General features: G+C 43.4%; 1 protein-coding gene across 1 annotated transcript; it reads left to right on the top strand.

Annotated features, from left to right (window-relative positions):
* Positions 1-8,979: 8,979 nt before the first annotated feature.
* Positions 8,980-22,874, top strand: CAMLG (calcium modulating ligand). The gene is made up of 4 exons (XM_055112698.1): positions 8,980-10,248; positions 12,526-12,986; positions 15,445-15,510; positions 22,242-22,874. The coding sequence occupies exons 1-4, from the start codon at positions 10,077-10,079 to the stop codon at positions 22,431-22,433; spliced, it is 891 nt and encodes a 296-aa protein (XP_054968673.1). The 5' UTR covers positions 8,980-10,076; the 3' UTR covers positions 22,434-22,874.
* Positions 22,875-24,282: the final 1,408 nt, after the last annotated feature.

The raw sequence follows: 24,282 nt of genomic DNA on the forward strand, positions 1-24,282 counted from the left end.
AGATCGCGCCACTGTATTCCAGCCTGGGCAACAGAGCGAGACTCCATCTCAAAAAAAAAAAGTGTAATCCCAGTAGAAAAAAGTGCTGTAATCCCAGCACTTTGGGAGGCCGAGGTGGGAGGATCACAAGGTCAGGAGTTTTGAGACCAGCCTGGCCGACATAGTGAAACCCTATCTCTACTAAAAATACAAAAAATTATCTGGGCGTGGTGATGGGCACCTGTAATCCCAGCTACTTGGGAGGCTGAGGCAGGAGAATCGTTTGAACCTGGGAAGCAGAGGTTGCAGTGAGCCGAGATCGCGCCACTGTACTCCAGCCTGGGTGACAGTGTGAGACTCAGTCACACACACACACACAAAAGTGGCGGGGCATGGTGACTCACGCTTGTAGTCCCAGCTACTCAGGAGGCTGAGGCAGGGGGATCCCTTAACCTTAGGAGTGTGAAGCTGCAATGAACCAAGATTGTGCCACTGCATTCCACCCAGGGCAAGAAAGCAAGACCCTGTCTCTTTAAGTAAAAAGTGACACAAACAACTTGCCAATTACTAAGTAGTGCTATGTTGTGCATCCAAATTATGTCAATGAAAAAATTATTGCTGAAGATGCTTTAAATAGCCTATGTAGATGTCTGGGAGGTCATAAACTGAATTCTTGATGCTTGCTTCTCAAGGATAGCTGGGTTTGAAATTCTATATCAAAGGTTATTTTTCCATTGATAATGTTAAGGTATTACTCCATTGTCTTCTGTACCCTTGTGTCATAAAAAGATAACTGGCCAGGCGCGGTGGCTCATGCCTGTAATCCCAGCACTTTGGGAGGCTGAGGCAGGTGGATCACCTGAGGTTGGGAGTTCAAGACCAGCCTGACCAACATGGAGAAACCCCATCTCTACTAAAAATACAAAATTAGCCGGGCGTGGTGGCGCATGCCTGTAATTTTTGTATTTTTAATAGAGACAGAGTTTCACCATGTTGACGAGGCTGGTCTCGAGCTCCTAGCCTCAAGTGATCCACCTGTCTTGGCTTTTATCCTTAATGTTCTATAGTTTTATCACTGTTGGTTTGTTGTTGTTGTTGTTGTTTATTTTTTTGAGACAGAGTTTCACTCTTGTTGCCCAGGCTGGAGTGCAATGGCATGATCTCGGCTCACTGCAACCTCCACCTCCTGGGTTCAAGCAATTCTCCTGCCTCAGCCTCCCAAGTAGCTGGGATTACAGGCATGCAGCACCACACCTGGCTAATTTTGTATTTTTAGTAGAGACTGGGTTTCTCTATGTTGGTCAGGCTGGTCTCGAACTCCCAACCTCAGGTGATCCGCCCGCCTCGGCCTCCCAAAATGCTGGGATTATAGGCATAAGCCACCGCGCCCAGCCTGTTGTTTATTTTTTTATCCTGCTTGTTATTCAGAGCACACTTTAAAGATCCTTGTCTACAATTCTGAAAAACTCCCAGCCATTTCCTTTTCAAATATTTGAAAACTGTTCTATAAAATTAATTCTTTCTGGAATAAATTTCTATTCCAACTTTTAACTCGGCTGGAAGAATTTAAGTGTTGTATTTCTTCATGTTCGTTGGAATATGGGTTTTCAGGCATATTTGAGGGGAAGTATTTTTATTTTTGTTTTAGTTCATCTCTCTTTGTTTATGCCTACCTCTTATCTAAGGGTTTTATAATTGCCTTTTCCTGACCCCTTTTCCAGAACTAGGGCTCTTAGTGGTGCTTCTGGGCTCCTATTCTGTAATGATTTGGGGATATCATCATTGCAGTCACCTATAGTGGGAAGTGTAATTGTTGCCCTCCCTTCTGCCTTCTTTCTTTTAAAGCGGAAATCCGAGGCTGTGTAGGTCAATAGCGAGTTATGATTTGAACATTTTGGAGCGAGGACAGGCTTTAAACAGTTTGGTCTGGTCTTCCTTGTCTCATATAGAGCATGAATAATGCCTGTCACCCCATAAAATGTTCTCTTTCTCCTGCTTCTGGACCTGCAGCCCACCAGGCATCTGATTTCAACTCTACACTTCCTTGTGTTTCTGACTCTTTGATCTGCTGAGATGTTCCTCTCATGGTTTTGAATCAAGCAAGCTATCTTTTGTCTCCTTTTTTATTTTTAACTGTGTGTAGTAGAGGAATCCAAGCATCAACTTACTGCCATAATTGTAACCCCAAAAACTGGATTCTAATTTTATCACTTAATTATTGCTATTCAATCTGTTCAGCTTTGTATCTACAGTTTATTTTAAAAATTACTAATATTAGCCTACCTAAAAAAATACTAGGATCAAATACAAATCATATAAAAAACTCACTGAAAATGCCAAGTTTTGACACTTGCTCTAAGAGAAAAATTTCTGCAAATATTCTGGTAAATTTAGTCTAGAACTAAAGTCTGGTACTCAGTGCTAGACTTGGGGCAAAGTGGTACTTTTTTTAAAAAAGGGAAGGGCCTGGCCGGGTGTGGTGGCTCATGCTTGTAATCTCAGCACTTTGGGAGACCGAGGCGGGCGCATCACAAGGTCAGGAGTTCAAGACCAGCCTGGCCAACATGGTTAAACCCCGTCTCTACTAAAGATACAAAAAATTAGCTGGGCATGGTGGCATGTGCCTGTAATTCCAGCTACTCGGGAGGCTGAGGCAGGAGAATCGCTTGAACCTGGGAGGTGGAGGTTGCAGTGAGCTAAGATAGTGCCATTGCACTCTAGCAGGGTGACAGGGCAAGACTCTGTCTCAAAAAAAAAAAAAAAAAGGAAGGGCCTGCCCTTGTAAAGTCTATAGTGAGGGAGATAGAAATTAGTATGAATGTATGCACATCATTTATCAAAGAATCACATACCACTGAGATGTGCTAGGAAGGATAACTGAAACTACAGAAACCCCACCAGGAAAAGGTTCCCCAGACATTGGTAAGCACATAACATGAAATCTTGACACTTTAACTCTCACCTGACTTAAATGAGCCATCATATTTCAAAACATCTATCTAAAGAACTGAAACTTTCATCTGGCTTTTATAGGCTATCTCAAATGAAAAAATCTTTTGTTTACCCTGGGATTATATTTAGCCAACTTTGTTATTAAAGGAGAAGAGGGAAGAGACATGTTGTTACTTGTATGTTTAAGAGGTTAGACGCTTTTCTAGGTAGATACCCACAACCCTAAGTTATGTTTGTTTCCTTTAGACATTGACTACGACAAAAGGAGATTGGAACTCTCTGAATATGAGTTTCTTTCTTATAATTTAACCTTTCTTTTTTAGATGTTAACTAATTACATTCTAAATAGGTCTTCACAATTGCTTTATGAATGCCAATTTGAGGGTTTACAACCTAGAGATTATGGAAAAACACTACTATTTTAGATAACTGGTGAGACACTGAGATGGCAGAGGATTGTTTCCTGGGAATTTATTTCCACCTGAAAATGTAACACTCTTACACTCTTAACTAGCTTAGTAGCTGATATATATTAGGCATTCAAATAATTGATGAATGAATGAACAAGTTCAGACATAACTTAGTGAAACTAGAAAGTCCATCCACAATCATAAAAGGTGTCTTTTTATGTTCCCTATTCCCTTCCACTCTTTGTTCAATGCATTTGAATTTTGTATTCTCTCATAAATCATAGTTAAGATTCAATTTTGCATTATACATTATACATACTACTTTAGCATTGTTAGTGTTTGCATAATAGCATATTATTAGCTATTTAATCAATATTTATTATTTTTCTCTCAATATTGGAAATATGAATTAATTCCAAGTTTTCACAGTTATTCATTGAGCATCTACATGTTCATTTTTTTTTCTTTTTTTTTAGACAAGGTCTCACTGTCACACAGTAAGTGCATTGACAGGATCATAACTCGCTGCAGCCTTGACCTGCTGGGCTCAAAGGATTCTCCCACCTCAGCCTCCCAAGTGACTGGGATTACAGGCTATTTTTATTTATTTTTATTTTTTGTAGTTTTCGTAGAGATGGGGTTTCACCATGTTGCCCAGGCTGGTCTCAAGTGTCTGGGCTCAAGTGATCCTCCAGCCTCGGCCTATCAAAGTGCTGGGATTACAGGTGTGAGCCACCATGCCCAGCCAGTCAGCCAGTTTTTTGTTTTTGTTTTTGTTTTTTCCTTTTTGTGAATATTTTACCTATGTTAAGTTTTAAGTGATTACTATTATAAATCAAGAGACGTTTTTTAGTTCCTACCACATATTATGAGAATGCTAATTTATCATCAGCATGTTATGATTTGGAGCATGGGTTTGTCCTCATGAACGGGGACTATTTCTTTATATTAGTTGGCAGGATTAATCAGTGTGTCATAATTATCACTTCCTCAAATCGTGCTTCTCCGTGGTGACATCAAACTGCAGTATCATTTAGAAGGATAAGATTCTTAGCAATTCAGCCAGGGTCATGGTAAGGTCGGCACAAACCAATTGGTCTGTGTTGGAAGCTTTCTCCCTGAATTCTTCCTTCAAGTATTAGGGGTTTTGAGTCAGGATAATACTCATGTGCAATGATTTGGCAAAAGAGATGAGGCATGAAAATAATTCACTTTATAGGAGTGCTGAGAACAGCAGGTACAGGAGGGCTTCACAAGCCTGGAGAGGCCAAGCGTGGTAGCTCATGCCTGTAATCCCAGCACTTTGGGAGTCTGAGGCAGGAGGATTGCTTGAGCCCAGAAGTTCAAGAACAGCCTGGGCAACATGGCAAGACCCTGTCTTTAAAAATAAAAAATAGGCCAGGTGCAGTGGCTCACACCTGTAATCCCAGCACTTTGGGAGGCCGAGGCGGGTGGATCACAAGGTCAGGAGATTGAGACCATCCTGGCTAACACAATGAAACCCCATCTCTATTAGAAACGCAAAAAATTAGCCAAGCATGCTGGCACACGCCTGTAGTCCCAGCTACTTGGGAGGCTGAGGCAGGAAAATCACTTGAACCCGGGAGGTGGAGGTTGCAGTGAGCCGAGATCGCACCACTGCCCTCCAGCCTGGGTGATAGAGCAAGAGACTTTGTCTCTAAATAAATAAATAAATAAATAATAGCCAGCTGTGGTGGCATGTACCTGTGGTCTCAGCTACTTGGGAGGCTAGGTGAGAGGATCAGTTGAGCCTGGGAAGTCAAGGCTGCAGTGAGCCCCGTTGGAGCCACTGCACTCCAGCCTGGGCAACAGAGGGAGACTCTGTCTCAAAGAAGAAAAAAAAGCATGGAGACTGCCTGAGCAAGGGAGGCCAGAAGCCTTAAATTGCCACTCTCCTAGAGTAGCAGAAATCCTCATCAGTGTCACCCTGGGGTAACATCGGAGAGTAACATTATCCAAGGAGCCAAATGATTTTGTCCCAAACCACAGCAACATCCACACATTTATATTAACTCTTTTTTTTTTTTGCGACGTAGTCTCCCTCTGTCACCCTGGCTGGAGTGCAATGGCATGATCTTGGCTCACTGCCACCTCCACCTCCTGAGTTCAAGCGATTCTCATGCTTCAGTCTCCCAAGTAGCTGGGACTACAGGCGTGTGCCACCATGCCCGGACTGTTTTGCAGTGTTTATAACATACTAAAAGTTAATATAGGCCCGGCGCGGTGGCTCACGCCCGTAATCTCAGCACTTTGGGAGGCCGAGGCAGGTGGATCACCTGAGGTCAGGAGTTGGAGACCAGCCTGGCCAACATGCGGAAACCCCATTTCTACTAAAATTACAAAAATTAGCTGGGCATGGTGGTGCGCGCCTGTAATCCCAGCTACTCAGGAGGCTGAGGCAGGAGAATAGCTTGAACCCAGGAGGTGGAGGTTGCACTGAGCCGAGAGATGGCACCACTGCACTCTAGCCTTGGCGACAGAGTAAATAAATAAATAAATACTGTAAAACAAAATATTCAGTACCATCTAAAATTACATTTATTTCATGAGGTTCATTACTTGGCTTTCAGTTGTTATACTAAGCTCCATTCTCATTAAGGAGAGGACTATTGACATGTCTCCTATTGAAACTGTTAATTCACTCTGTTTCTTTTAAACTTTGAGTGTTTAAGGGTGTTTAACAACTATACTTGAGAAAATTATTGAAATAAAATTTCTGGCTGGGTGCAGGGGCTCACACCTGTAATCCCAGCACTTTGGGAGGCTGAGAAGATTGGATTGTTTGAGCCCAGGAATTTAAGACCAGCAACATAGAGACCCCATCTCTACAAAAAAAATTTTTTTTAAAAATTATCTGGGCTCGGCCGGGGATGGTGGCTCACGCCTGTAATCCCAGCACTTTGGGAGGCCAAGGCGGGCGGATCACGAGGTCAGGAGATCGAGACCATCCTGGCTAACACGGTGAAACCCCGTCTCTACTAAAAATACAAAAAAAATTAGCCGGGTGTGGTGGCTGGCGCCTGTAGTCTCAGCTACTCGGGAGTCTGAGGCAGGAGAATGGTTTGAACCCAGGAGGCAGAGCTTGCAGTGAGCCGAGATCGAGATTGTGCCACTGCACTCCAGCCTGGGCGACAGAGCAAGACTCCATCTCAAAAAAAAAAAAAAAAAAATTATCTGGGCTCAATCCTGTAGCCCTAGCTACTCAGGAGGCAGAAGCAGGAGGATTGCTTGAGCCCAGGAGTTCAAGGCTGTAGGCTGCAGTGAGCTATGATTGTGCCCCTGCACTCCAGCCTAGGCCATAGAGTAAGACCCTGTGTTTATAAAAATAAAAATTTGACTCATTATGGAATTTAGAGGAAGTAATTTGCTAATTTCTGAAAATTTTTCTTGAATTTCTTTTAAGCAGTTTCATCAATTCATTCTTTTACTCTTTTTCTTTTGAAACAAGGTCTAGCTCTATCACCCAGGTGGTTGTGGAGTGATGCAATCATGGCTCATTGCAGCAAACTTCCTGCCTCGTTTTAAATTTTTTTAAATTTTTTGATTTTTTTTTTTTTTTCTAGAGACGAGGTCTCACTATGTTACCCAGGCTGGTCTTGAACTCCTAAGCTTAAGCAGTCCTCCCACCTTGGCCTCCCAAAGTGTTGGGATTACAGGTGTGAGCCACCGCGCCTGGACTCTTTTTTTTTGTTTTTCTGAGACAGAGTTTCACTCTGTCGCCCAGGCTAGAGTGCAGTGGTGCAATCTCAGCTCACTGCAACCTCTGCCTCCTAGGTTTGAGTGATTCTCCTGCCTCACCCTCCCGAGTAGCTGGGACTACAGGTGTGTGCCACCATGCCTGGCTAATTTTTGTATTTTTAGTGGAGATGGGTTTCATCATGTTGGCCAGGTTGGTTTTGAACACCTGACCTCAAGTGATCCACCCACCTCAGCCTCCCAAAGTGCTGGGATTAAAGGCGTGAGCCACCGCGCCTGGCCTCCCGATCTCTTTTGTTTTTAAATAGAGAAGGGGGTCTCACTCACTATGTTGCCCAGGTCAGTCTTGAGCTCCTTGCCACAAGTGATCCTCCTGCCTGGACCTCCCAAATGCCAGCCCAGACATTTTTTATAATTCTGTTCAAGTTCAGTTATACGGCTTCCTCAGTTTCAAGGAGGAATGAAATATTACTTGGAAATAATTTGCTTGATGCTTATATCATTGAATATAACACTATAATTCTAATTTAGCTCCTCAAACCCTTTCTGGAACCGTCTTGATTGATCAGGGCTGTGCCTCATCAAATTCTGCACATTTGTTAGTATTTGACAGTTATTTCCATTATTTTCAGTTGTGTGTAAAATTGTTTTAAGGAACAGTCTAGGGCTCAGAGATCTATGTCTGTGCAGATATGCAGAAGAACTTCCTCTAATACTTTAAAATTATTAACTAGTGGATGTCCCTGGGATTTAACTTTCATCCAATCAAGGGTGAAAGTTCAGTCTGTATATTCTTTGAGCTCCTTATGTTGTTGAATCCAAACCGAAGTTTCTTTTGTTTTCACTTCTTTTTCAGTATTAATATAAATATAGTATTTTATTATCTTCTAAGTGGTATTTCACCCACTTCCTTATTTTGAGGGTGATTGTGTGGCAGGCTTAGTTGCAGGGGGCCCACCCAGTAAGCTGCTTCAAAACCCTCCGTAGCCTCAGGTGTGAACTGGCCATGCTCCCTGTTAGCAAGGGTTGATGGATTCAATTCCTTCATTCATCTAATCATTCACTTAGTAAGTCATTACTGAATGCCAAGGCTGCATTATGACTTTCAAGGGCCCTAAGCTCTTTTGCCTTTGTGGCTCCTTCCTGCCTGAAAACATACTTAAAATTATATTTTATGACTGTATTGCTATTAATGATGACTATAATCCAGACTGGATCCATTACAATATAGCAAATATATTATTTTTTTCTGAAAAAACTTTTTTGAGATGGGGTCTCACTGTGTCACCCAGTCTGGAGTGCAGTGGCCCGATCATTGCTCACTGCAGCTTCAACCTCCCCAGGATCAGGTGATCCTCCCACCTTAGCCTCCCAAGTAGCTGGGACCACAGGCACACGCCACCAAGCCCGACTAATTTTTGTATTTTTAGTACAGTCAGGGTTTTGCCACGTTGGCCAGACTGGTCTCGAACTCCTGGCCTCAAGTAATCCACCCATCTCAGCCCTCACAAAGTGCTGGAATTACAGGCATGAGCCACCGCGCCCAGTCATTTGTTCTGATTTTATTTTATTTCTTTCTTTTATATATGTATTTTTGAGACGGAGTCTCCCTCTGTCGCCCAGGCTGGAGTGCAGTGGCATGATCTCGGCTCACTGCAATTTCTGCCTCCCAGGTTCAAGCGATTCTCCTGCCTCAGCCTCCCAAGTAGCTGGGATTACAGGTGCATGCCACCAGGTCCGGCTAATTTTTGTATTTTTAGTAGAGACGGGGTTTTGCCATATTGGCCAGGCTGGTCTCGAACTCCTGACCTCAGGTGATCCGCCTGCCTCAGCCTCCCAAAGTTAGGATTACAGACGTGAGCCACCGCTCCCGGCCGTTTTGTTTTTTTCTTTCCTTTTCCTTTTTTTTTTTTTTTGAGACGGAGTCTCGTTCTGTCGCCCAGGCTGGAGCATCTTTAGCATGCGAGGTGGTCATAAATGGCAAGGAGAAAAAATAATAGCATGCGAGGTGGTCATGAACGACAAGGAGAAAAAACAAGGTGAAGGGGAATGGGGAGTGTTGGCAATTTAGATAGAATGTGCACGAAAGGTTTCAATGGGAAATTCTAATTTGAATAAAAACGCACAAAACGCGAGGAAAGCCTAGGAACACATCAGCCGTATACTTCGGCGTAGAGAAGTTAAGGATGAGGAACAGGCACCAAGAACAAATCCCAGCGTAAGGCTCCCTTTAAGCGCGGCTCCCAGGGTTACGTATTCCCATTGCCTACAGGCGAGGCCGCGGGTCTGTAAACAAGCGACTGCCGCTGCGACCTCCATTTTGCTTCCTGGCACCAAATCTAGGCTGACCTATTTACTGCCATCCCTTTCCCACTCCCGGTTTTCTTTTCTTTCTTTCTTTTTTTTTTTTTTCTCGAGACAGAGTCTCGCTCTGTAGCCCAGGCTGGAGTACAGTGGCGCGATCTCGGCTCACAGCAACCTCCGCCTCCTGGGTCCAAGAGATTCTCCTGCCTCAGCCTCCCGAGTAGCTGGGATTACAGGCGCGCGCCACCACGCCCGGCTAAGTTTTTGTATTTTTAGTAGAGACGGGTGGGGGGAGGGGGGAGGGGGTCACCATGTTGGCCAGGCTACTCTCGAAATCGTGACCTCGTGATCCGCCCGCCTCGGCCTTCCAAAGTGCTAGGATTACAGGCGTGAGCCACCACTCCCGGCCCTGGGTGCTGGTTTTCTTCACCTCCGAGTGAACAGCAGAGGGGGCTGTTGGGTGAGGGCCAGAAGAGTTGGGGAGGCACCAGAGCTTCCAGCGCTGCCCTCACTCAAGATGGCGGCCAGAGCCTCGCGCTTGGTCGCGTGGGGCGGTGCGTGAGTGCTTAGCTCACAGGCTCCGGGACCGCGCTCGGGGGCGGGTCTATAGTGGGAAGGGGACGCGCGCCCTGCGGCCCGGCCTCTAGTCATCGCCCTCGCAGCGGCGGCCAACATCACCGCCACTGCCACCCCTCCCAGACTGTGGACGGGGGGATGGAGTCGATGGCCGTCGCTACCGACGGCGGGGAGAGGCCGGGGGTCCCAGCGGGCTCAGGTCTGTCGGCTTCCCAGCGTCGGGCCGAGCTGCGTCGGAGAAAGCTGCTCATGAACTCGGAACAGCGCATCAACCGGATCATGGGCTTTCACAGGCCCGGGAGCGGCGCGGGTAAGAGCGTCGATTTCCCCTCAGTCTCCCGCCCATCACCTTGAATCTTCAGGGTCATTCTTCCCTCTCCCACCTCCACTCCTCTGACCTTTTTGACCAAGCCTTGCTCTTTGACTTCCTCTCTGTCCCGCCCCTTCGGTGATATCCCAAGTTCTCATCCCTGAACCCCAGGATGTTCCTAGTCGCTCCCCCCAATTTTCCCGGGGCCTCGCCGTGAGATTTTCCCCACCCTGCCTGCAGAGCTCTCACTCCCTCTTCCCAGTTACGTTGAACAGCCCCTTTTTTCCTTAGCCACTCCTCGCCTTTCTTGAAGGGCGCACGTTCTATCCCCCAGACTGTCGTGTCTACTGCTCCCCTTAGGAAGATGGCTTTCCTTCTTAAGGTTCCAAGTGCTTTTCCTTACAGTGCCTTCTCTAGCGTCTACCTTCTTTTGCCTTTTGCTGTGTAACTCTTGTCCGCCCACATCAGCCTGTCTTTACTGAACTGCCCGCTAGTTCATCCTACGTGTATCAGGGACTCTTGTGCTCGTATCCTAGTGTTTGTGTTCAGTGCCCTCAACACTGTCACCTACGGGCCGGCTAGAAAAGGTGGGAAAAGTGAGAGTGAGCATTCTTCAGAGACCCAGCAAGTGCGAAGTGCACACCTGAGAGTTTCCTCTCCTCATCAGGGGATATTGTTGTGATTGATGTCTGGAGCTGCATTTCTAAGGAGAGCGCCTCCTTCCTCCCCCAAACACATGTCCAATGATTTTCTTTAAAAAAAATTTATTTCACGTGAGTATAATTGAGCAATTAGCGCGCCCTAGTGTTATCTAAGTTTCCAGTGTTTCCTTTAGTAATTGGCCTTTAGTCACTGGTCGCAAGCTCCTTATATCTTTGTGACTTTTGTTCTGTAAGGCTTTAGGTGTATAGCTCTGAACTTTTAGACAGTTCAAATGAGAGGTAAGAAAACCATTTCAAATTCTTCTAGAACAATAGAAGAAACATTTTTCTATCGGGCTATTTATTCTTAAAGCATTATTTATGATCTTACCTGAGGTACTTTCTATATTTTGTTCTTTTGCTTTGAAAATTTTATGTCTTTAAAGGTTGTTTTATTTTTTGAGACAGGGTCTCCCTCTGTAGGCCAGGCTGGAGTGCAGTGGCATGATCATAGCTTACTGCAGCCTCAAACTCCCGGGCTTAAGCAATCCTGCTACCTCAGCCTCCGGAGTAGCTAGGACCACAGGTGTACACCACCATGCCTGGCTAATTTAAAAAAAAATTGTGTGTGTGGAGATGGGGGGGGGGGGTCTCACTATGTTTCCTAAGCTGGTCTCGAACTTCTGGGCTCAAGTGATCCACCAGCCTTGGCTTCCAAAAGTGCTGGGCTTACAGGATTACAGGTGTGAGCCATTGTGCCTGGCCTTTTTTTTTAAAACGAAAACAAAAACAAAACCCCAGAGTAGTGTCTTAAAACTGCTGAAGTGCCTACTAATGGCTGCCTGACTACATAAACAGTAGCTGTGGGATATGCCACACCCTATGCTCATAGGGCACTGGATTCAGAAATCTAATTTTAAAATATAGATTTTAAAAGGCTTTACTGATTTTATATTTTTAACCAAATAAGCTAAGGCAGGCAATGCAATCATACATCTGGGATATATTATCCATAAAAAGTTGGTCTTTTCAGCTTGCTCCATCTCTGAATATCTTTCCCAGTTTGTCTACTAATCTTATCTCCTACCCACAAAGTTTGGGTTATTTCCTCTGCAGAATATTCATTTTGGGTGATATATTTTGAGGGTGTAGAGGAAGAATCCAGCTTTTTTCTTTTTTTTGTTTTGAGATGGAGTCTCGCTCTGTCGCCAGGCAGATGCAGATGGAGTGCAGTGGCGCAATCTCTGCAACCTCCGCCCCCCGGGTTTCAAGTGATTCTCCTGCCTCAGCCAGAGTAGCTGGGACTATAGGCAGCTGGGACTACAGACACACGCCACCACACCCAGCTAATTTTTGTATTTTTAGTAGAGACGGGGTTTCACCATGTTGGCTAGGATGGTCTCAATCTCTTGACCTCATGATCCGTCCGCCTCAGCCTCCCAAAGTGTTGGGATTACAGGCATGAGCCATGTTACCTGGCCGAAACCAGCTTTTCTTTAATGCAGAATCGGTATTTATTTATTTTGATTCAGAGGCTGCTGAGTTCTAGCTGCAACAGCATATTTTAAAACATAAACATGTAAGGTGTTTGCCAATATGGAATAAATACATAAGGCTTTTACATTTCTTTTCTCAGAAGAAGAAAGTCAAACAAAATCAAAGCAGCAGGACAGTGATAAACTGAACTCCCTCAGCGTTCCTTCCGTTTCAAAGCGAGTAGTGCTGGGTGATTCAGTCAGTACAGGAACAACTGACCAGCAGGGTGGTGTGGCCGAGGTAAAGGGGACCCAACTGGGAGACAAATTGGACTCGTTCATTAAACCACCTGAGTGCAGTAATGATGTCAATCTTGAGCTCCGGCAGCGGAACAGAGGGGACCTGACAGCGGACTCGGTCCAGAGGGGTTCCCGCCATGGCCTAGAGCAGTACCTTTCCAGATTCGAAGAAGCAATGAAGCTAAGGAAACAGCTGATAAGTGAAAAACCCAGTCAAGAGGATGGAAATACAACAGAAGAATTTGACTCTTTTCGAATATTTAGATTGGTGGGATGTGCACTTCTTGCTCTTGGAGTCAGAGCTTTTGTTTGCAAATACTTGGTAAGAAAAGATCTGTAAATTATTAACTAACTTAATGGAAAATGCAAAATGTTAATAATTATGAGTGCTTTTGATCCATAGAAGTCATTGCCAGTATTAATATCTACCAGATCCATGTGGCTGTTTGAAGATATATTATTAACTTTGCTATTCATCTCATAGAATGAAGTGTTCTGGTTAAATACAGAGCCTAATAATTACTGTTGGCCCTCCATATCAGTTGGTTCTGCACCCTGTGTGGATTCAACCAATTGTGGATTGAAAATATTTGGATTTAGCCGGGTGTGGTGGTGCACGCCTGTAATCCCAGTTACTTGGGAGGCTGAGGCAGGAGAATCGCTTGAACCCGGGAGGCGGAGGTTGCAGTGAGCCAGGATAACGGCACTGCACTCCAGCCTGGGTGACAGAGTGAGACCCCGTCTCAAAAATATATGTATGTGTATATATTTGGGGGAAAAATAATACAACAATAACAAATAGTAAATAATACAAATAAAAACAGTATAACAACTATTTACATTGCATTAGGCATAAAAAATCTAGAAATGATTTAAAGTATATGGGAGGAAGTGAGTAGGTTATATTTACTGTGCCGTTTTACATAAGGGACTTGAGCATCTATGGATTTTGGTATCAGGAGGAACCTGGTACCAGTTCTCTGCTGATACTGAGGGATGACTGTACTAAAACCCATTTTTCATTCTACGGACCTTTCTCATTGTTTTGCATATATTAATTCATCTAATCCTTATTCTTATGAACTTGGTATTATGTGAATCCATTGGGAAATGAAGACTCAGAGAGGTTAAATCATTTGCCCAAGGTCACACAGCTACTAAGCGGTGCTGGGATTAAACCCTGGCAGTTTCAGTCCTTAACCAAAGGGTTAAGTGCTTTACATATATATACTGTATATTATCAATTTTCAAATAATTTGAAATAGTAAAATGCAGTTCCTCTGGTCCTGAATATGAGGTAATCTTCCTATGGTTCAGAAGACATTTCAGCATTTCCTAATATATCATAATGAGTCCATTTTGGTTGTACCATGATGTAGTCATTTTGTTTTATAGTATATTAAAGAATGCAGAAAAGCATAGCTCATAGTTCAGTGTCTTGCTCTGAAGTTTTTCCATTCAGTAGACATTTTAAGTATATGTACCAGGCACATAAATATCCAGATAATTAAAGTTTATATCATTAAGCAAAACAGTTTTTGTAAATCTTTTTTTTTTTGAGGTGGAGTTTCTTTCGCCAGGCTGGAGTGCAGTGGTGCGATCTTGGCTCACTGCAACCTCCACCTCCTGGGTTCAAGCGATTCTCCTGCCTTAGCCTCCCGAGTAGCTGGGACTACAGGCATGTGCCACCACGCACGGCTAATTTTTTGTATTTTTAGTAGAGATGGGGTTTCACCGTGTTAGCCAGGATAGTCTCCATCTCCTGACCTCATGATCTACCCAACTCTGCCTCCCAAAGTGCTGGGATTACAGGCATGAGCCGCCGCACCCAGCCAAGCATTTAGTTTTGTTGTTGTTGTTGTTTTAGAGATAGGATCTTGCTATGGTGTCCAGGCTGGACTAGAACTTCTGGGCTCAAGCAGTCCTCCTGCCTCAGCCTTCTGCATAGCTGGAAGAATGCCATGTATTTTGAGTGCTGGGCCTTTTCTGTATGCTTCCTGGATATCAATTAATTCCCTCTGGGTGACCGAGATGTTACCGCATCTGTGTTACTGTGTTAAACATCTGTCACCATTTAATACTTTAAATAATTTAAAAGATAAGTTTTTATGAGAGAAGACAGTTTTGGGGACGCTAAAAGAATATGAAAGAATTGTATGACTTGAGAAACATATTTTATGTTAGGAAATCAAATATTTTATTTTCTTCACCCTTCTGCAGAAAAAAGATTACTTTTAACCATTAAAATTACTATTTTATGGGAGGCTGAGGCAGGAGAATTGCTTGGACTGGGGAGGCAGGGGTTGCAGTGAGCTGAGATTGAGCCACTGCACTCCAGCCTGGGCGACAGAGTGAGACTCCATCTTAAAAAAAAAAAGCAATTGCCAGGCGCGGTGTCTCATACCTGTAATCCCAGCATGTTGGGAGGCCGAGGTGGGTGGATCACGAGGTCAGGAGTTCTAGACCATACTGGCCAACATGGTGAAACCCTGTCTCTACTAAAAATACAAAAATTAGCCAGGTGTGGTGGCAGGCGCCTGTAATCCCATCTACTCAGAAGGCTGAGGCATGAGCATCGCTTGAATCTGGGAGGTGGATGTTGCCATGAACCAAGATCGTGCCACTGCACTCAGCCTGGGTGACGGAAGACTGCGTCTCAAAAAATAATAATAACAACATTTTCTTACAGCTTTTGCTTGGAATTTTCTAGCTGCTGTTTGATTTATTGTGATTTGAATGATTATGTTGGAAATATTTAATTTTATCTTCTATCTTCACAGTCCATATTTGCTCCATTTCTTACTTTACAACTTGCGTACATGGGATTATACAAATATTTTCCCAAGGTAAATTAATTTTTTTTCTAAATTTCGATGATGTGTTTGGATTGATTTATGACTAGCTAATTGAAGGAACTTAAAAATGTTAGTCCTGCTTATGGTCTGAATCAGTGCTACTCAAAGTGTGGTTTGCCCACTTATCTCCAAACTATGTGTTTGTGTTTGTTATACATTAAGTTCAAAAAATGAGTAATTGGCCGGGCGCAGTGGCTCATGCCTGTAATCCCCACACTCTAAGAGGCTGAGGTGGGTGGATCACCTGAGGTCAGGAGTTCAAGACCAGCCTGGCCAACATGGTGCAACCCCATCTCTGCTAAAAATACAAAAATTAGCCAGGTATGGTGACGCACACCTGTAATTCCAGCTACTCAGGAGGCTGAGGCAGGAGAATTGCTCCAACCCAGGAGGCAGAGGTTGCAGTGAGCCAAGATTGTGCCACCGCACTGCTCCAGTCTGGGTGACAGAGTGAGACTCTGTCTCCAAAAAAAAAAAAAAAAAAAAGAGTAATTAGAAACTTTTATAGCAATTTGACATTGCCATAACATTGTTATTCTGTTTTACAAAAATACTGTGGATTGAGGTCCTTCATGAAAAAGTGTGAATAGTACTTGTTTAAGCAAAGTATTAAATTTAATCAGTAAATTTAGTAATTCATTTTGTCTATTATAAAGGAAATTAATTAAAAAATGGATTTGATTATCTCATTGTACTTCATATTGGACACTTAATAGCAGTGCACTTTATCTTCAGTGTTGAGGGCCTGATATTTGCAATAAATATTTGGCCAATATTACAGAACAGAATGATGTTGAGAGTCAATGTTTACCTGGCCTACTTGACTACAGATATATACAGTTTTATGAGGCTTGGCTTGCCTGACATAGACGATAGCCTAACTAGTGTGATCGAATTTTGTGGGAGCTTTTTGCTGAAAAAATTGCTACTTGGCTGTCTGCGTGTTATATTTAATGGGCTGACAGACCTGTGTATGATTTTAATGGATTTGAAGCATTTGTATTTTTGAAGGGTCAAATAGGTCAAATATAAGAAGTAAAAGAGTAAATAACATTGTAATTTTAATTAAGCATTTGTTTAGAAATTCACCTTTGAGGCGGGGCGCGGTGGCTCACGCCTGTAATCCCAGCACTTAGGGAGGCCGAGGCAGGTGGATCACGAGGTCAAGAGATCGAGACCATCCTGGCTGACAGGGTGAAACCCCATCTCTACTAAAAATACAAAAATTAGCCGGGCGTGGTGGCAGGCACCTGTAGTCCCAGCTACTCGGGAGGCTGAGGCAGGAGAATGGCGTGAACCTGGGAGGCGGAGCTTGCAGTGAGCCGAGATTGCGCCACTGCACTCCAGCAGCCTGGGCGACAGAGCGAGACTCCTCAAAAAAAAAAAAAAAAAAAAAAAAAAAGAAATTCACCTTTGAGGCTGGGCACCGTGGCTCACGCCCTAATCCCAGCACTTTCGGAGGCTGAGGCAGGTGGATCACCTGAGGTCAGGAGCTCGAGACCAGCCTGGCCAACATGGCGAAACCCCATCTCTACTAAAAATATAAAAATTACCCAGGCATGGTTGTGGGTGCCTGTAATCCCAGCTACTTGGGAGGCTGAGGCAGGGAGAATCACTTGAAACTGGGAGGTGGAGGTTGCAGTGAGCCCAGACTGTGCCATTGCACTCCAGCCTGGGCAACAGAGCGAGACTGTCTCAAAAAAAAAAAAAAGAAAATCACCTTTGAAACATTGATTGTAGTTTTGCAGTAGCAAAGTTTGGAACCTAAATGTCCACTGAGTGACTACATTAAAAAAAAAAATTGGCCAGGCACGGTGGCTCATGCCTGTAATCCCAGCACTTCGGGAGGCCGAGGTGGGCGGATCAGCTGAGGTCGGGAGTTCGAGACCAGCCTGACCAACATGGAGAAACCCCGTCTCTACTACAAATTCAAAATTAGCCAGGCATGGTGGCACATGCCTGTAATCCCAGCTACTCAGGAGGCTGAGGCAGGGGAATCACTTGAACCCAGGAGGTGGAGGTTGTGGTGAGCCGAGATCGCACCATTGCACTTCAGCCTGGGCAACAAAGCAAAACTCCGTCTCAAAAAAAAAAAAAAAATTATAACGTATCTATTCAGAATGAAGATGCTCTCAATGTACTGACAATGGTAAGCTCTCCGAGAAATATTAAGAGAAAAAAAAAAAACAAAATTCAGAATAGAATCTATAGAATCTATACTAATTTCTTTTTGAAAAGAAAAAATAATGTATTATTTGATTTTGCTTATATATGCATAAACAAACTGAAAGACTATACATGAAATCATTAACAATACTTATGTGTGTGATAGAGATGTATATATGGGTACTATGTAAATGGAAGAGAGAAAAGGGAGACTTTATATATTCTCCCAAGAAAACAGCATTTTGTTATAGCAGGGTTTTTTTTGCTTGTTTGTTTTTGAGACAGAGTATCACTCTGTCGCCCAGGCTGAAGTGCAGTGGCACGATCTCAGCTCACTGCAGCCTCCGCCTCCTGTGTTCATTCTCCTGCCTCAGCCTGCCAAGTAGCTGTGACTACAGGTGTGAGTGACCACACCCACTTAATTTTTGTATTTTTAGTAGAGACGAGGTGTCACCGTGTTGGTCAGTCTGGTCTGGAACTCCCAGCCTCAGGTGATCTGCCCACCTGGGCCTTCCAAAGTGCTGGGATTACAGGTGTGAGCCACTGCACCTGGCCTGTTATAGCAGTTTTTAAACACAAAAGTTGGCCAGGCGTGGTGCCTCACGCCTGTAATCCCAGCACTTTGGAAGGCCATGGTGGGCAGATCACCTGAGGCTGGGAGTTCTTGACCAACCTGGCCAACATGGTGAAACGCTATGTCTACTGAAAATACAAAAATTAGCTTGGCATGGTGGGTACAGACCTGTAATCCCAGCTACTCAGTGTCTGAGGCAGGAGAATTGCTGGAACCCGGGTGGCAGAGGTTTACAGTGAGCCAAGACAGCGCCACTGCACTCCAGCCTGGGTGACAGAGCAAGACTCCATCTCAAAAATAAATAAACACAAAAGTTGAAAGAATTCTGCCGTGAACACCCATTTATATAATACCAATGACCTAGATTCTACAATTAACATCTTATTATATTATGTATCTATCAGGTTTTCTTTTATTTTTCAAACCCAAGATAATCTCTGTAAAGTTTTTCCATCAAATTTTTCTTGATGCATTTCAAAGTATGTTGTAGGTGTACACATCGGTATACCTCACCCCTCTTACATAACACTGACTTACAATTTACTGTTTTAAGGTTCTTTAGGTAATTTTTTTTTTTTTTTGAGACGAGGCTTGCTCTGTCACCCAGGCTGGAGTGCCATCTCGGCTCACTGCAAGCTCCGCCTTCTGGGTTCACACCATTCTCCTACCTCAGCCTCCCAAGTAGCTGGGACTACAGGCGCCCGCCACCACGGCCGGCTAATTTTTTTTTGTATTTTTAGTAGAGACGGGGTTTCACCGTGTTAGCCAGGATGGTCTCGATCTCCTGACCTCATGATCCGCCTGCCTCGGCCCCCCAAAGTGCTGGGATTACAGGCATGAGCCACCATGCTCGGCATTTTTTTTTTTTTTTTTGAGACGGAGTCTCGCTCTGTCACCAGGCAGGAGTGCAGTGGCACAATCTTGGCTCACTGCAACCTCCACCTCCCAGGTTCAAGCGATTCTTCCACCTCAGCCTCCCGAATAGCTGGGACTACAGGCATGCGCCACCAAGCCCAGCTAATTTTTGTAATTTTAGTAGAGACGGGGTTTCACCATGCTGACCAGGATGGTCTCTCTTTTTTTTTTTTTTTTTTGAGATGGAGTCTTGCTCTTTCGCCAGGCTGGAGTGCAGTAGCCAGATCTCAGCTCACCACAACCTCCGCCTCCCAGGTTCAAGTGATTCCCCTGCCTCAGCCTCCCAAGTAGCTGGGATTACAGGCATGTGCCACCACACCTGGCTAATTTTTTTGTATTTTAGTAGAGACGGGGTTTCACCATGTTGGCCAAGACAGCCTTGATCTCCTGACCTGATTATCTGCCCACCTCGGCCTCCTAAAGTGCTAGAATTAGCTGGTCTCTGGTCTCTGTCTCTTGACCTTGTGATTCGCCCACCTCCGCTTCCCAAAGTGCTGGGATTACAGGTGTGAGCCACCGCACCTGGCCTTTTTTAGGTAAAATTTTAAGGTAAAATTAGTTCTGAGGCCGGGTGCAGTGGTTCACACCTGTAATCCCAGCACTTTGGGAGGCTGAGATGGGCGGATCACCTGAAGTCAGGAGTTCAAGACCAGTGTGGCCAACATGGTGAAACCCCATCTCTACAAAAATTTGCCGGGCATGATGGTGGGTACCTATAATCCCAGCTACCGGGGAGGCTGAGGTGGGAGAATCGCTTGAACCCAGAAGGCGGAGGTTGCAGTGGGCCGAGATCCTGCCATTGCACTCCAGCCTGGTTGACAGAGCAAGACTACATCTCAAAAAAAAAAAATTAGTTCTAATATGAAGAGTAGGGTACCAGCGTAATTAATTGATTGCTTGAAATGCTTGTCTTAATTGTACCATTTAATATGTTTGTTATCCTGTGAAACCCATACCTCTTTCAAGGTTTATAACTTCACTGTCACCCCAGGAGTTTCTTTCATGCTCCTTTCCAGGCAGTCCCAGTCCCTATACCCCAAAGAACTTTTTCCCACGATAGATTAGTTGTGTCTGGCATAGTAATCCATGTAAGTGGGATCATTCTTGATTTTACTTTTTTGTGCAAGCCTTCTTTTATTCCGCATGATATTTTTGAGATTTATCCATGTTGTTGGATAAATCAGTAGTTAATTCCTTTTTTTTTCTTGGCTCAGTAATGCTACATTGTATGACTATATCCATTTATCTAGTCTCCTGTAGATGGACATCCTGGTTGTTTTCAGTTTTGGGGTTATTATGACTAAAACTAAGAGCTTTCTTGTATGAGCCTTTTTGTGAGCATAAGCTTTCATTTCTTTTAGGTAACTATAGGTTTTTTTTTTTTTTTTTTTCAGATGGAGCTTTGCTCTGTCACCCAGGCTGGAGTGCAGTGGCACGATCTCGGCTCACTGCAGCCTCTGCCTCCCAGATTCAAGCAATTCTCCTGCCTCAGGCTCCCAAGTAGCTGGGATTACAGGCATGTGCCACCACGCCTGGCTAATTTTTTTGTATTTTTAGTAGAGACGAGGTTTCACCATATTGGCCAGGCTGGTCTTGAACTCCTGACCTTGTGATCCACCCACCTCGACCTCCCAAAGTGCTGGGATTACAGGCATGAGCCGCCGCACCCGGCCAACTATAGGTTTTTATATTTAAAAATATTTTAAACTGTATGATTGGATTTTGTGATAATAAAGAAAAATTCAGCTTTTAATCTCTTAAAAAAATGAGACTAGAAAATTAATAAGTAAATGTTCTCTCTTCCACCAGAAGTATACTGAATTGTTCAGTGATACCCTATTGGATGTGTAATCAAGTATGGATTCCTTTGCATAACAATTAGGGCCCTACATTCCTATAAGTCTGTTACAAATTACTCATTGTTCTCCAAGCATTCTTCTGCCTCTAACTTGTCCTGAGACTTAATGCTTCAAAAAACTTTCACTTCTGCCAGTCTAAATCCTGCTCTTCTTTGAAGGTCTGTTTTTAGTTGTTGTTTTTGGAGACGGGGGTCTCACTTTGTCACGTGGGCTGGAGTGCGGTGGTGCAGTCTCAGTTCAGTGCAGCCTCAGCCTCTTAAGAGATCCTCCCACCTCAGCCTCCTGAGTAGATGGGACTACAGGCTCATGCTCAGCTAATTTTTGTATTTGTTGTAGAGACAGAGTCTCCCTATGTTGCCCAGAGTGGTCTTAAACTCCTAAGCTCAAGCCATCACCCAGCCTCGGCATCCCAAAGTGCTGGGATTAGAGGCATGAGCCACTGCACTTGGCCTGAAGGCCTGTTTTTAATTTTACTTCCTCTGAAGTCCTCCTTGTGCTTTATTTACATAAAACACTGGAGTAATTTATATCTCCTGTGAGCTCCTATGTCACACATTATCCATGTCAGTCATTTAGCAGTTATTTATGTCCTGTCTAGTAATATTTTTCTTGTTTTTATATTGTACTATTGTATATATCATAAATTGTTATTTATGTCATACTTCCAAGATAACACTTTTTAAAAACTTTTAATAACAAGACTGGGCCAGGTGCAGTGGCTCATACCTGTAATCCTGACACTTTGGGAGGCCGAGGCGGGCAGATCACGAGGTCAGGAGTTTGAGACCAGCCTGACCAACATGGTGAAATCCTGTCTCTACTAAAAATACAAAAATTAGCCGGGCATGGTGGCAAGCACCTGTAATCCCAGCTACTCAGGAGGCTGAGGCAGGAGAATTGCTTGAACCCGGGAGGCAGAGGTTGCAGTGAGCCGAGATCGTGCCATTGCACTCCAACCTGGGCAACAGAGCGGGACTCCGTCTGAAAAAAAAAAAAAAAAGCAAGACTGATGTCTGCTATTGCCTAGCAGATTGATGAGTTACATATTATATGCTCAGTAAATGTTGGTATCTTACTGATTGTTTTGAAACATCATTAACAGTTTTTAAATCATTTCGGTTAAAAACAGCAGTACTGATCATGTTTGTATAGAGCTTAATGTAGTCTGCTGAAACTTTGAAGATTAATTTGAGTCTTTCTCTACACAGAGTGAAAAGAAGATAAAGACAACAGTACTAACAGCTGCACTTCTATTGTCGGGAATTCCTGCCGAAGTGATAAATCGATCAATGGATACCTATAGCAAAATGGGCGAAGTCTTCACAGATCTCTGTGTCTACTTTTTCACTTTTATCTTTTGTCATGAACTGCTTGATTATTGGGGCTCTGAAGTACCATGAAGCCTGTAGAACTGAGAAGGAGAAGCTTACAAAAAAAAAAAAAAAAATCCTCTTCTATATTGCAGTGTCTCTAAAGGAGGCAAATTGGTTTACACCTTCATGTAATTCTTTTACTTTAGGGGTTGTAAAGCTACTTTATTAGAAATAGAATGGCAGATTCTCTGATTTAAAAGGGCTGAGTTTGTATTATTACTGATATGAAGAATAGAGTACCAATGTCATTGATTTTTCTTGTTAATCAGAATTCCTATTCTGTACCTTTCCTCTAACTTCTCAGATTTGTAATTCTTCTTTTGGGAGCTGAGCTAGTGCTTTTAGGAGAACAGATAAATGTGGTCTCAGCCAGCCCTAGAGACTGCTTCTTGTGTTTGTGTCATTCTGTCCTGAGAAATGAAGTCATCTGAAAAATAAAATGAAAGAAACTGAATTGTCTAATGTTAACTCTGCACATTGTAACTTTTCTTGTTGAGTTAGTATCTTAATTTTTACTCCAGCACAAGTATTTAATCAAAGAAAAGATTCATACATGTGAAATTGGAAGGTATTTATAAAATTTTTATTGCTGTATACCAAACTCAGAATTGGAACTTTTTACATTTGAGTTTCACTTTTTAGAAGTATGTTTTAAGCAAGCAAAAACAAAATGCGATGTGAAGAATTGAGGCATGCAACCCAATAGCATAAATGTCCTTTTTCCCCCCAAATATGGTCTAGATGAGTTATTATAAACATTGTTTTTATTTTTTTGAGACAGAGTTTCGCTCTTGTTGCCCAGGCTAGAGTGCAATGGCGCCATCTCGGCTCACCGCAACCTCCACCTTCCTGGTTCAAGGGATTCTCCTGCCTCAGCCTCCCAAGTAGCTGGGATTACAGGCATGCACCACCATGCCCAGCTAATTTTTGTATTTTTTAGTAAAGACAGGGTTTCTCCATGTTGGTCAGGCTGGTCTCGAACTTCTGACCTCAGGTGATCTGCCCACCTCGGCCTCCCAAAGTGCTGGGATTACAGGCGTGAGCCACTGCACCTGGCCTTATAAATATCCTTTTAACTAACTCAGTAACTGCCATATTTTGTTGGGTTGTCTTCTTAAAAGAATATAAGACTAAAGTGTTAATGTCACTTGGTGTTACATTTCCTTATAGATTTTTGTATAGTCTAATTTGGTTAATCCTTGTGACATTAAAAACACATACACTTTTTAAAAAATTACTCTTTAAGTATTGATTTCTGTCATTTCATTTTGAACCAGGGTAATGAAGAATAATTTAAGTCTATTCTTCTGATTTGGGTGAAAGATTATAAGCACACATTTTTCCTGATTCCATAATGAATCTAGTATCTAAAGGGTTGTAAATCATCCTTAAAGTTGTCACTTCCTTAATCGCTGAGAAGATACTAGTGGTCTTCAATTGCACATTGCACATGTTTACTCTTTTGCTGCTTTTTTTTTTTTTCCAAACAGTGTTTACCGCTGTTGTCCAGGCTGGAGTGTAGTGGTAGCACAATCATGGCTCACTGGAGCCTTGAATGACCTGGGCTCAAGCAATCCTCCTGTCTCAGCCTCCCAAGTAACTGGGACCATTAATGCCTGGCTAATTTTTTGATTTTTTGTAGAGACAGGATCTTGCCATGTTACCCAGGCTGGTCTCAAACTGGGCTCAAGCAGTCCTCCTGCCTTGGCCTCCCAAAATGCTAGGATTACAGGTATGAGCCATTGTGCCTGGCCTACTTTTGTTTCTTAAAAAAAAAATCATTTAGCCAGCTGACACATGCAAAATTTTAGTAATTGTAGATCATTATCAAATTTATATTTTGAAGACAGTTATAAGATATCTGCATCTATTGGTG

The sequence above is a fragment of the Pan paniscus genome, chromosome 4 (assembly GCF_029289425.2).
Source record: "Pan paniscus chromosome 4, NHGRI_mPanPan1-v2.0_pri, whole genome shotgun sequence".
NCBI lineage: Eukaryota > Metazoa > Chordata > Mammalia > Primates > Hominidae > Pan > Pan paniscus.

Coding starts and splice junctions, on each gene's coding strand:
- CAMLG (XM_055112698.1), top strand. CDS start 10,077: ATGGAGTCGATGGCCGTCGCTACCGACGGCGGGGAGAGGCCGGGGGTC. Junction 10,249..12,525: donor CAGGCCCGGGAGCGGCGCGG/GTAAGAGCGTCG, acceptor TTCTTTTCTCAG/AAGAAGAAAGTCAAACAAAA. Junction 15,511..22,241: donor TATACAAATATTTTCCCAAG/GTAAATTAATTT, acceptor TTCTCTACACAG/AGTGAAAAGAAGATAAAGAC.